The 12,780-nt window shown below is 41.2% G+C and overlaps 1 protein-coding gene across 1 annotated transcript in view; it reads right to left on the bottom strand.

The window, feature by feature from the left end:
* Positions 1–10,202: 10,202 nt before the first annotated feature.
* AFF3 (ALF transcription elongation factor 3) overlaps positions 10,203–12,780 on the bottom strand; it is a 307,610-nt gene continuing 305,032 nt past the window's right edge. The window contains exon 21 of the mRNA XM_057374860.1: positions 10,203–11,557. Within this exon, the coding sequence (XP_057230843.1) occupies positions 11,436–11,557 (122 nt within the window). The 3' untranslated portion in view covers positions 10,203–11,435. The remainder of the gene's footprint in view (positions 11,558–12,780) is intronic.

Below are 12,780 nucleotides of genomic sequence, written 5' to 3'. Positions count from 1 at the left end.
TTTTTTTTTTCCCTGTATGACTTTACAGTTGGCTTTGATACCATTCAAAGTGAAGCCCGGAGGCAGAATTTTTTTAGCAAATAGGACTTGAAGAGCTGTGGTAAATTCTTCATTGCTCTGTGTCTTTAAATCAAGACTGGGTGCCTTAATAAAAGGTTAGGCTTCTCTTCATCAGGTTATTAGCCTTTCATAAAGAAATCCCTTGATGAAATGTTATGGCCTGTGTTTTCCTGGGAAGTGAGACTAGATCATCATAATGAGCCCTCCAGGTCTTTCGCTCAGTGCTGCCTAATTTCTTCCCTGACCTTGAATCACAGAGACGAGGAAGCTTAAGAGGAACAAGTAGGAAGTAAAATTCTGCATGAATATTTTGCAGGGTTACCAGCCAAGCACTGCGATGTTCAGAAGGAGAAGCAATRCTAAAGCAAGAGCTCCATTAATTGGCAGAAGTTAATGAACCTGTGTCTGGTGTAGGACTGAACCAGCTCTGGTGTGGGAGATAGCAGTGGGATTGCTCTGAGCCTCAGTGGTCTTGGAAACACAGCTCTGTGGAACGGTCCCTCCATGCATGGGTCATCACATCCTCAGCTGCTGCAGGTGGCGCCTGTAGAAGTGTTCTTCCATTCTTTGATGCTGCAGGCAGTGCCTGGGGAGACAGTTCTTTGCCTGTTTTTCTGTCCCAACAGCAGTCTCCAGCAGTGACATGGCACAGCAATGCCATGTGTCAGCCTTTCATGGGTAGTAATGAAAGAGCCTTTCCTCCTTCCTTGTACAAAGGTTTCATGAGTTCACCTATGAAGAAAGTATGAATGAGGGTGGGTGACTTAGGCAGGAGCACAGGTGACTGCGATGGGACTGGAAAGCTGTAACACAAAACCAGACAATTGTTTCCCTTGGAAAAAGGTTTAAGAAAAAGACAGATGAGGCATAATTGAGACAGAAGGATGTTGATTTCATGGTTTATTGTCACATTAAAAAAGTAATATTACTGATGAATTAATATTTGCTTTTTAATATAAAAGTGCTTATTCTTACAAATCCTTAAGGCTCATTCTGTTACATTACAGTAGGATTTTTCACCATCCCAGAAACTGTGCTACATGAGTTTTACATGAACTGTGGACATAGCAAAATCTCCAAACAGTAAAACAAGTCATTAATAATTTCATTGCCTTTGTATGCATTATCCTGTATAATTGTATAACATAATTTGACATGAAAATAAACAAAAGCAAAATTTTCTTTCATTTTCTAGTTTGGCTTGGAACTGATCCCCAAAATATTTCTGTTTTTCTTGAGCGAATGGAAAAAATACAAATGGTTTTGAATTCAAATTTTTCACTCGTACAGCAGAAGGGAAGGAGTGAGACAAAGGAGCACTACAGATGTAGCATTTACCCTATGTTTCTTACTGAAGAGGAAAGGAGTGACTACAAAGCACAAGTACTGTTTATATGCTATATATTTATTTTTGTAATGACCCTATGTTGTACTTAGGTAAATCTCCCACAGAAGCCAATGTGAGTTTTGCCTGAGGGAGGAATAAGACCAGGGCTCTCATGGGGACATTTTACATTGAGTAGTTTGTTGTATGTTTGTCTCACAACGGAAAAATGAAATAGGTAAAAGTTACTAAAGCTCTTGTTTGTATTGATCACAAGTGGAATATGATTTCTGGCATATACTATGATAGACAGATAACAGTATACCATACTTATTTGTAATCATAATCAGAGCTATAATAGTTGGATGGGCAGTGAATTTGCTATTTCTACTTAAATTTTAGATATTTATTTGTTGCAAAAACATTTTTTTTCAATAATAGGGTCAAAATGCAGCAACTAAAAAAATACCTAATGCAAAAGATAAAAATAATTTAAAGTATTCTGGAGCAAGGAGGGAAATGCTAACCGATCTAATAAATAAGGCAGTTTAAAGCATTTGTGACTGCTACTGTGATATATGTACATACTTTACAGCATAAATTACTGTACAGAATACTCTGTTTATTAACCTGTGTAAACAATATTGCCTGCTGTACGGGGACATATTGTGGGATTATGGTCAGCGGAAAGATAAACTGCTGTAGCGGGGTGGGGGAGGCCTCAGGTAGCACATCCTCAGAGAGAAACACGAGCAATATTTTATGAGCTGCAAACAAAGCCATCTCGACTCGAATAATTTTACAAAAAATCTGCTGACGTTTGTTACTATAAATGAAATATGGAAATGAACCTCAGTGGTTTGTTACAAAAATAATTCTAGTCATAAACTGGTCTCTCTGCACACCTCACCTGKCCAGGGATCCTCAGTCAGGAGCTCGCTGTGTGAAAAGGGAGATGGGGAGGAGTCGCRATGCACCAGTACCTGCTCTGTGGGCACTGCCAGTCAGCAGCTGATCCCACACTGGGATTGTGACAAGCCATGCTGCCTTGTCAGCCATTGGTGCTACATGCGGCATGGGAAATGGGGAAGGATTGTTGCAACTGGCGAGAGAAATAATAACAAATCTAAGCCTCTGTTATTTTGCCCACCCTGTACTGTTTTCCCCACCTATTTCCCTCATCCACCCGCAGTGTGGTGTGGTTTTGACTTCTGCATGGTGGCAACTCCATGGAGAGTCTCTAGGATGCCTATACTGGTCAGCAGACAGCATTGCAGACCAGGTTTCCATAAATAATATGCTCAGGAAAGCAGGGAGTTGCCAAAAGCAGTAAGTGTGTGTGGGCAGCCATGATTTGTTACTCCGGCTATYGTCTCCATCTGCCATGGTCAGTACAGAACACTGTCCCTGCACAGGAGGACCGGGGATTAACCTTGGGCTGCCCAGAGAGCAGCTCTCACACTGCCTGGCTCCTCTGCTTCGGCTCCTGCCCCTCCTGCTGCCATCCCTGGAAAGAGTCAGCCTACCAATGGCACTGCATGACCACCCTGACCTGGCTGCTCTGGAGCAACCAACACACCACTGCTCTTTCTGCCTCCACCAACAGCAAGGGAAGCCAGCCCTAGGAGCTGCTATGGGACTACTGGACTGCTGGCAGAGCTTTTGGTGCCCCTCTGTGGCCTAAGGACTGTTCATCATGGATAAAATTGCCATGTTCACATAATTAACTGAAAAATGCTGTTGAATTTCAATAGAAAGAGTAATATTGGCCTCATTTAGGCTCACAGCCAATCTCATATTTTTCAACATGTACAGAAAAACTGTTTCTCCTTGTTTAAAGGAAGCTAGCTCTACTTCCAGGCAGCATATAGAAAAAGTACCTGCAAGTGTTTAGTAAATTGTAAAATGTATTTTTTTTATATTTCAGTAATCTTAATAGAAGAAAGGTGCACATTTAGTTCTCAAGAAACTACTTTGGATTTAGGCCCAGTGAGTGGTCAAGAGATGGTCCAAGCCTGAAATATATTCTTGCAACATCTGAGAAATAAAAGTATTTACCATACATCTATTTTCCTGCATATGTGCTCCCCCCCCAACATGATCTCAGCCCCATCCGACCTCAGTGCATCCTGAGATATTTACMAATTTCATCAGGCACTCCTGTCAGCAACACGTATGACCTGGGGTGGGTTTTATAGCACCTCTGTGTCTGAGCTCATCACCTAAACCCCCTTTGTAGCCAGCGGAGAAAAGCATTTCTAGGGTGTGATGCATTGCACTTATTTTAGACCTTCAGTACAAGATGAGGTGATTTCCAACTTCTGTATTTAAATCAGGACCTTTTTTCTCTCTTATTCCACCATATCTTCCTATTTAATCCCAGTGTACAAGGCTGAGTGTGTATTCTCCATGGTCKAAAGAAGGTCATTGTACCTAAAGAAGGTACATAATTTTACCTAAAGAAAGTGAACCCACCAACTCCTGCTGGTTCTACTGCAGGGTGGTGAAGTGGCAAAGCTCACTCAAGTGGATTGGTAGCACAATGTCAGGCCAAGGCATTGGGCCAGGAGATGCTGCTGGCACCCCTCCAGATGTGCTGCTGTTTCACACGAGGTGTTTGAGTCACCAGCACTGAGAGCTTTTGGTCCCCAGATTCCTGGTCCTTCCCATTTGCCTTTCCCTGAAGAGGGAAGAGCTGCTAGAAATTGTGCAGACACCAGCACTGTCTCTGCTCATTCAGGGAACTGAATTCTCTTGCAAGAAATAATGGGAGATGGTGGGTGCCAGTCCCAAAGGTGGGGTGGGRATAAGAGAAAGCAGAAAGGTCCTGAACTGCTTGGAGCAACTCTGCAATGCCTTTCGCCTTATTCCTGTGACCAATTTCAACTCTTCCTTGTCCTGCATGTCATAAGCCCAGGCTGGGAGATGGAGTTGAGGAAGAAAATGTCTAGAACTGCAGGAAGATCTCCAAAGGGATCTTGACATCCAGAGGGACCTTGACASAGAGAGAACGTATTTGTGAACTTCATGAGGCCCAACAAGGCGAATCACATGGTCCTGTACCTGTCTTTGTCCAAGCCCCAGTATCAGTACAGATGAGGGATGTACTAATTAAGAGCAGCCCTGCTGAGAAAGATCAGGGGTGCTGGTGGATGAGAGGCTGGACATGAGCCAACAATGTGTGCTCACAGCCCAGAAAGCCAAAAAGCACAACCAGCTGCTCGAGGGAGGTGTCTCCTCTCTACTCAGCTGTTGTGGGGCCCTACCTGGAGTGTTGTGTCCAGTTCTGGAGTTCCCAGTCCAGGAAAAACATGGACCTATTGGAGCAGGTCCAGAGGAGCCCATGAAGATGGTTAGAGGGATGSCGCACCTCTCCTATGAAGGCAGGCTGAGAGAGCTGGGGTCATTCAGCCTGGAGAAGAGTAGGTTCTGGGGACATCTTACTGTGGTCTTTTCATACAAAAAGGGGGTTTATAAGAAGAGTGAAGAAAGGCTTTACTAGGGCCTGTAGCGACAGGACAAGGGGCAACAGTTTTCAACTGCAAGAGGGTAAATTTAGGTTAGATCTAAGGAAGAAATTCTTTACTATGGTGAGACAGAGAAACAGCTTGCCCAGAGAMGCTGTGGATACCCTGCTGTCCTTGGAAGCGTCCAAGCCAAGTGGATGAGGCTTTGAACAACCTGGTCTCGTGGAAGGTGTCCCTGCAAATGGCAGTAGGATTSGAACCGGATRATCTTCAAGGTCCCTTCCAACTCAAACSCTTCTATGACTCTATGAGAAATCTGAACTGCAAACAAAAATATGTTTTTTAAAAATAGATATGTTTTYCAAAATGGAAGTGACAAAAAGACTAAGAAGGGCCTTCCCTTTGGTAAGTATTATCTATGTCTAACTTGCTCCTGCAGGAAATGTTTTCTTTCATGTCTGTTCACAGGGTGAGAAATCYGTATGTATGAATGCCCAGTGGTGGAGAAAAGGATAACTGGTACTAAGAAAAGACTTGTTAGTATTGACTGAATAACATGAACCATGTTAGAAACATTTAGTTGATTTGATTGGTGTTCAGTCCTTGGTGAAGTGCTTTACTGATAACTTCTAGGGGTGATGTATCAGCACAGAACTAGAAGTTTGATCTGGGGATACTGGCTAATGGTGCGATTTGGGAAGTTTGCTCCCTGAATATTTTGTGTCCAACATATCTCTGACTTCCCACTTTGCTTACTGGTAATGTGCATCAAAATCAAACACATATTTTGTCATGAGAGACTTTTTGAAGAAATGTTTTGTTAAGCAACTAGTTCTTTCTGCAATGCACCATTCTAAAAGAAAATTTCAATTGATTTGAAGTTATATGAAGCTGGATTTGGAGTAACAGATTATTTGAACACTTGTGAGGCTGTTTTGAGGAACATACTTTGTACAAATCTCTTTTGCAGACATACAAAGTGGCTGAAAGATRTAGAAAGATGTGAAATTCTTAGGATGGTCATGCAGCACTTCGTTAATCTATGCTGTTTGTCTCATTATGTATTGTGATTTTTGGTCTCTGCCAGGATCAAAGTCATAGAGACTCTGGGAATGGCAATTTCACCTAGGCYGTGACTCCCCTCAATGCTAAGCACAAGTTTTATACACTCTGGTGCTTACACTGAGAGCTTACATGGTATTTAAGGATTTTGAGGGTCTTGTAGCTCTGGACTCAGGGGTGAAATTCATCCAGTGTACTTAGCAGTTTTTTCCATAGCTCTTCAACAGCACTTTCCTTCTGAGGATACAAAGTGATTTGCAAACATTAATTAATTCTCATAAAGCCCTATGAGGCAGATAAATGTTAAGTACCCCTGTGTTAGTACATATGAGAAACATGAGACCTGAGTGCCTTATCATTCATGCTGTTCACTGTATTTGCTCCCAAAAATGACTAAGTGCCGCAGGACAGAGGAAATCTCCCATTTTCCCTAATGCTGTTGTTTTCCTTGGACCCTTTGGAATTCTTTGAGGGCAGCAGGGGTGAGGCTGAGTTTTAAGCTGCAGTGTATGAGATTCAAGCTACACAGACTGCAAAAGTGAAGGAGCCTTGGTGTATTTGCTGCTGGTTTTGGGTGCAAAAGCCAGGCCCTTTCTTCAACTTGTGGGTTACTTGCTCCATGTTTCAACACTCCATTTAAAAGGTAGCTTGGGCTGCCAAAATAGGAAACACCCCTCAAAGTCAGGCATACTTGCGGGCTATCAAGAGCAATAGGGCCAGATAGCAAGCTGAGGCAGAGGAATTACTCGAAGAAATAGCCCCAGCTGCATCCCACCTGTTTCCCTGAAGAAAACCATAGTCTTTTGAAAGACCAATGGATGCTCTAAATTTTACTGTGTTTTTTTTTTTTTTTTATTTTTTTTTTTTTTTTTATGTAGCTTTAGGTTAGCACAAACAGGACCTAAAGTGACTTTCCCAGTTTGTTAATTAACCTTAAGAGCAATTTACAGCATGGTGACCACTGATGCTGGAAATAGAGTCTCAGCCTCATTGAGGGCAAACAGCAGCTTTATGAGAGATAGTAAAGCAGCTAAATTTTCATGCTAACAATATTGGCTGAGACACATTGTTCCACAATTTTTGAGATAGACTAGACACAGGATCTCCCAAATGCTTTTCTGAATGCATTCTGACAAATTTATCTGTGGTTACATGCCTTCTCAGCCCTTGGTGTGMGGCATATAAACCTAATGTAACAATTATAATTGTGATGCTGATCAGACCAACCAGGCATTTTCAAGGCATGAAAACTAGACTAATTCTTTAGTTTCAAACACAGTGAGGTCAAATATRTGATGTAAATGATAACAAAAAGATACCAAAATGAGAGGCATGTTAGGTCTGTGCCAGACAAACTTCTTAACAAGTCCATATCCTTCAGGCATTGTTTGAATTTCTATTGTGCCAGGAGATTTTATTCTTTAGTTTGAGGATTGTCCCTGAATGGGGGAGGGAATTGTTGCCATCGCTATGAACAAGGAACATTTCTTTCTGACATATTAAGCATTAAGAGGATTATGTAAAGACAAGGCATATTGCAGAAGGAGATGTTCTTAATATAGCTTTTACCATGAACCCATGACCTGCCAAAAATTTAGGAGAGTTAAAAAACCTATTGCTTTGACAATCTTTTAATTTAAAAAAAAATTGTAAAAAGGTCAAGGAATTCATTCACTGTTATTTGCATAAAATCTAAACTTTCCTGCTTAAAATAATGAATCATTTAATGTCTCATSTGTGGGATATCTGAGGCAGATGCCATTAATCCAAGTCATTCTGCAAATTCCAATTTCATCTGGATTAAAACCTACAACTAAGTCAGTGAATAGCATATACTGTACATGCATTAAGGCTGGTGACTACTAAAGTCGCTTGGTAGATAAACTAAGTACAGATCAGCCAGGCCTAAATGTGTATCTTTATCTGGGGAAGAAAAGATATCCTGGCATTTCAGGTTTGAATCAGTAGCCATGAAAAATGGTTGAACATTTGTATTACAAAAGATATACTATGGCACAGTCCCAAAGGTGCATTTAATATAAATTAATTAGCTATACAAATTATTTTGACAACAGCTACTGCACCTCTGAGGTGATATGGCTGTTCAATGACGAGTACTTGATGATCAGTGGTAGGCACTAGTAATATCCTTCATGCTGAGCGACTTTTATTACTATTTAGATTTACAGTATATACATATGTGTTTGTATCTACACTTAGGGCTTGATCCTATTAACCTTCTTTACCTAAAGTCTTCTGTTCACTATAATCTCTTCCTTTGGAGCTCTGTGATATTTGGGCAAAATAGGCAAAGAAGGGGTTTGGGTATCCTGCCATGGGCCAGGAAGGACTACGGCTGGTTTTTGACCACACTTGAATCTCTGCATAGGCTTTGTTCTTACCTGACACTCATGCCACCATGCAATACTATAATGGATTAAGGCCAAGGGGTCTGTATGATCTTGCTGCCTGTGAGCATCCTACAGGCTGTTCYGTATTTGTCATATCCACTGGCAATACACAGTTCCTTTGAATCCATTCCCATTGCTATTTCAGCTCTTACTGATTCAGAAGCCTCTGTTTGTAAACAAATCTCTCCCTCCAGGCATAATCCTCCTGGATGTGTACAGAATGACTTCTTACTTCTCCAAAATTGAACCTGMACGTTGCTATGGCTAAAGAAGCCTGCATGTTCCTGGGCTTTACTTGTAAAAGACYGGTGCATTCAGTCATCCAATCAGCAGCATCCCTATACAGCACATAGCCTGCACAAAAGCGTATTCTAAATAACCTCACCAAAATAGTATAGTTACAGGAAGCCCTATRGAGAAAAGGCCAAACCCTCTAATCCATTCATCCTGTTGTACCACCAGAAATTAAGGCTTAGTGTGCTCATCAGACAACAGAGATGATACTGGCACAAAAACTAAAAACCAGGAAGATTTCCATGGAAGCAAAAGGTATTTTAGCTGAAATAATTCAATATAAGAACAATGTACAGGAAAGGACAATCATCTACAAGAGAAGCTTAGTATTTGGAAATGTTACAACAGAACAGCATTAATTCTTGCATTTCTTTGAAGTTTCTTGACATATTATATCCATACAAAGAGTTCATCATGATTAAGAAAAATATCCCRATCTTAGTAAAATAAACATGCTTCAAAGTTCTGTATTTGAAACTCAAATGCCATATGTGCAATAAAACTAAACTCCATTTAAGGCAAGTAATATATGTTACTTCTAAAATTTCTCAACATTAAGTATCAGAAAGGGCTCCCAACCCCCCAAACTTATCTGAAGATAAACATCATAGGCACCATCAAAGAAAACAGAAGCTAATCTAGCTGGAGTTTCACTATCCTTTCTCTGAGGAGAAATCCCGCAATACCTGTGTATGGCATTGAAGCAGCTGACAGAATCTAGTCTAGCAAATCCTGACAGACTTCCACAGCTGGAGATCAGGCAAGTGAGAAACAGAAAGGCACCAATCAAGTTCTCCACGATACTTGTGACGCAACAAATTGTGTTCCTTCTGGGGTAGGTGACAGCCAGGGCTAAGAGTGACAGCAGGACTCAGAGGTCACATATTTTGTCATCTAAACGCAAGTAGGTTCTCTCCGAAAGCCAGCTGCATTGTAACACTCAAGTSCATGCTAAGGTGTGACCACAGCCATAGGGATTCTCTTGGGGGGATGTATCTGAGCACTGATGGGAACGGAAATATTGGCCCAGGATGGCTTGGGGCTGAGCAAATCCTTGGTAGCTGCTTCGGAGAACACAGTGAATGTTCTGAGTCTGAGCAAAGCTGGAGTTATGGTGAGCATCCTTGGCAAGAAACCACAGCTATGTGGTGCTCAGCATGCTCACAAACCCACTCTTTACCATGGGGTACATGGAGCCTGTGCTACCAAAGACATTTGACTGAGCAATTGTGCCATATTGTTTGGTGTCTTTTTTTCAAAATGCAGCTTTTCAAAAATGGGGGAGGAAAAAAAAGGCAGCAAGGACCAGAAATCAACCATTGTTATCRGTGGCTACTTCTACTTGTATTTTATATCGAAAGTGTCTTTTTACGTAAGCAAATTAGATTAGAAAATAACAGTAAAAGAGCTCAACTAATGACTTGGACAAGAACAGTCTGCTGAAAGTCACTGGAGCTGCTGAYTTGAGTAAAGACAGCAAACCTGATTGCAAAAAAAAAAAAAAAWTCCATACAGAAAAAAACCCCTAAATAAGTGAAAACCACTGAAAATGAACTGAGTGCAAGCACAGTTGATATGAACTGGCCTTGACCTCATTTGACCCAAATTAAACTCCAATTATTGTGGGATTAATTCTTCTGGCATGAAAAACACAGCYTGTCAACAGGAACTGAAAACATCCCATAAATCAAGAAACGTTAAAGCCTAGTTGAGGATTATGCATGAAGAGTGAGAGGATTATGATAGGAAATAGTTCTTAGCCTGATGAGCAGCAAACTCAGCTTCCCAGATAAAGGAAATTGCATGTAATGCTCCCATACAGCCTGGAAGAAAATGTTGCAAGCTTCTGCTAGATGAAAAAGATATGAAAGTCAAAATCTGCGGGATGAAGCCTTCCCATGCAAAGCCAACAACTGTTATAAATATCTGTCTCTCTGTGCGTGCAGCTGAAATTAACACATTTTCTTTCCTAAGTGGATTACTGTTTGCCATATTTTWTCCTTATCTATTTACTGTCAGTAACAGAATGCAATTTTCCACCATCTCTTTTAAGTTCTTGCTACCAGCATATCTGTTTTCAGGCCTTCCATTTGCTTGATTCTGTAGGTTGCACTGTTGGTCAGGAGCTGAACGAGAGGTAAAATTATTTTAAAAGATAGGAGATAAAGAAATACATGCAATCTGTTAAACTTATTGCACATGAAGGAATGCTGTCCTTCTCTGATTTAATGTGGACCACACAACTCCTCTCTGTGCTCCAGTGGAGAAGTRACAGGGAGACGGCACATTCATATGGAAACTTCTGTGACGTATCCATGTTTGCAGTAAAAATTCTCCATGTCTGTGATTTGCCCTCCATTCCAGTTCAGGAAAGCCCTTGTGTGTGTGCTTAAGCTCTGCTGAAGTCATGGGGATTTCAGTACAAGCTTAAAGTTAAGAATCTCTTGTGAGCTTTCCTGAATAGGGATCTGTGCTTATTGCACTTGGTTCAATCAACCCATAAGATTTTGGTTTCTGAGTTTTTCAGTACAAGAATAGAAAGGGTATGTTTGTGCATTAAGATCAATTCTTTACAGTATTTCTAGTGTATGAAAGTGTTTGGAGAGTGATACAGAACAATTCATTCTGAAGAGAAGTCATTGTATATTGTACCTCTGCACACATACATGTCTACACTCAGAAAAATTTGCTCAATATTGAAGAAATATTCACCTTTGTTTGGATCAGTGCTGTAGCTGACTATTTCTGTAGCACAGTGTCCAGAATAACTGAATTATCCATGAAAGGGATACTGTCCATATGAATGGAACACAGTCATTATGACAAGTGAGCGCTATTCCGCACCCAGTGAAGTCCTTGTTGAGTGTACTGAACTAAATGTTCCATACTGCTGTGCAAGGTGATAGGTCCCATCAATGCGTCCAAGTCGTTAAAAAAATCTGCAGGGGGAAAAAAAAAGATTCAGCGTCAGAAGAGTGAATCTTTATTTGCTTCTTGTCACCCTTTAATAGATTTTATTCTCTTGCAAATTGAGTCAGGCTGAACATTYCATGGGAATGAAAGTTTAGTGCTGGTGAGATTAATTTTAAAGCCCTGTGGTTCATGATGTTACAGGCTGATGCACAACAATTTTCTTTTTAAAGAACAAAGCAGTGAGTTCTTCAGCTTTGCTTTTCATTAATTTCCATTRAGTCTTGATAAGGCAAACAGAGTCTGGGCAAGATTTATTCTAAGATTAAGGACAAGTAAATCAAAAAGTCTACACACAAATGTCCAATGAAACATTTGTGATATGCTAGATATTTAAGCTACCATGACAGAAAAATAGAGGCCTATACAACATGGCCAACCCAGTCTAAAGAGCAATTTGGCTAACTAGCCAGCCAGGAYTTAGAATCACAGAATGGTTTGGGTTGGAAGGAACCTTAAAGATCAGCCAGTTCCAATCCCCGTGCCGTGGATAGGGACAATTCAGTTGTGGACTCAGAGGCATGTAGTGCGCATTTGAGACGCTCTCAGTGAGTTGSTACTTACAGCCTGGAGTGGCAGATCTAACACAAGATGTACAGGATACCTCTGGACTGGCAGTGTAGGTAAGGATACCTCAGTGAATTGTGCTCCTGTTTCCCCTTCATGGTGAACTGCACAGCACTCTGAACTGCTGTTTGTACTGAACAAAGCTTCATCAACCACAATGGGAGATGTGCCCCCCAACTCATATCTACACACCTACTTTTAAGTGCCCTCATTTTGACTTGGATCTTGCCCATGTCCTGCCTTAAATACATAAATTAGCCCGAAAACCAAGGAATACTTTACCATAAGGCATTTGCTCATAAAAACCAGTTCACCTGAGAGAAGTTTGCTGCAGGCACCTTGCTCCTATCTGGCTGCTATGGGTGGGGGGCGGGCTAGGGGCTGCTCATTCCTTCTGCAGAAAGGAAGTATGCTCCTGCTTTTTGGTGTGGTCTGGCTAAATACATCCCATGCAGCTCCGTGACTTTGGGGACAGGAAGCTGTCTYACCTCCCACAAACCTTTCTAGAATAACACAGATGGCAGTTAAGTGCTACTGACAGCCATGTCTGTGACCTGTCTGTCACAAGTCCTGGCTCAACACTTCTGAGCTAGACAGGTATCAAAACTGCCTTTTTGGTCTGTTT

This window comes from Malurus melanocephalus, unplaced genomic scaffold (genome assembly GCF_030028575.1).
Source record: "Malurus melanocephalus ecotype Western Australia unplaced genomic scaffold, MMel_1.1 scaffold_234, whole genome shotgun sequence".
Taxonomy (NCBI): Eukaryota; Metazoa; Chordata; class Aves; order Passeriformes; family Maluridae; genus Malurus; species Malurus melanocephalus.
This window is presented reverse-complemented; position numbering and strand designations above follow the sequence as displayed.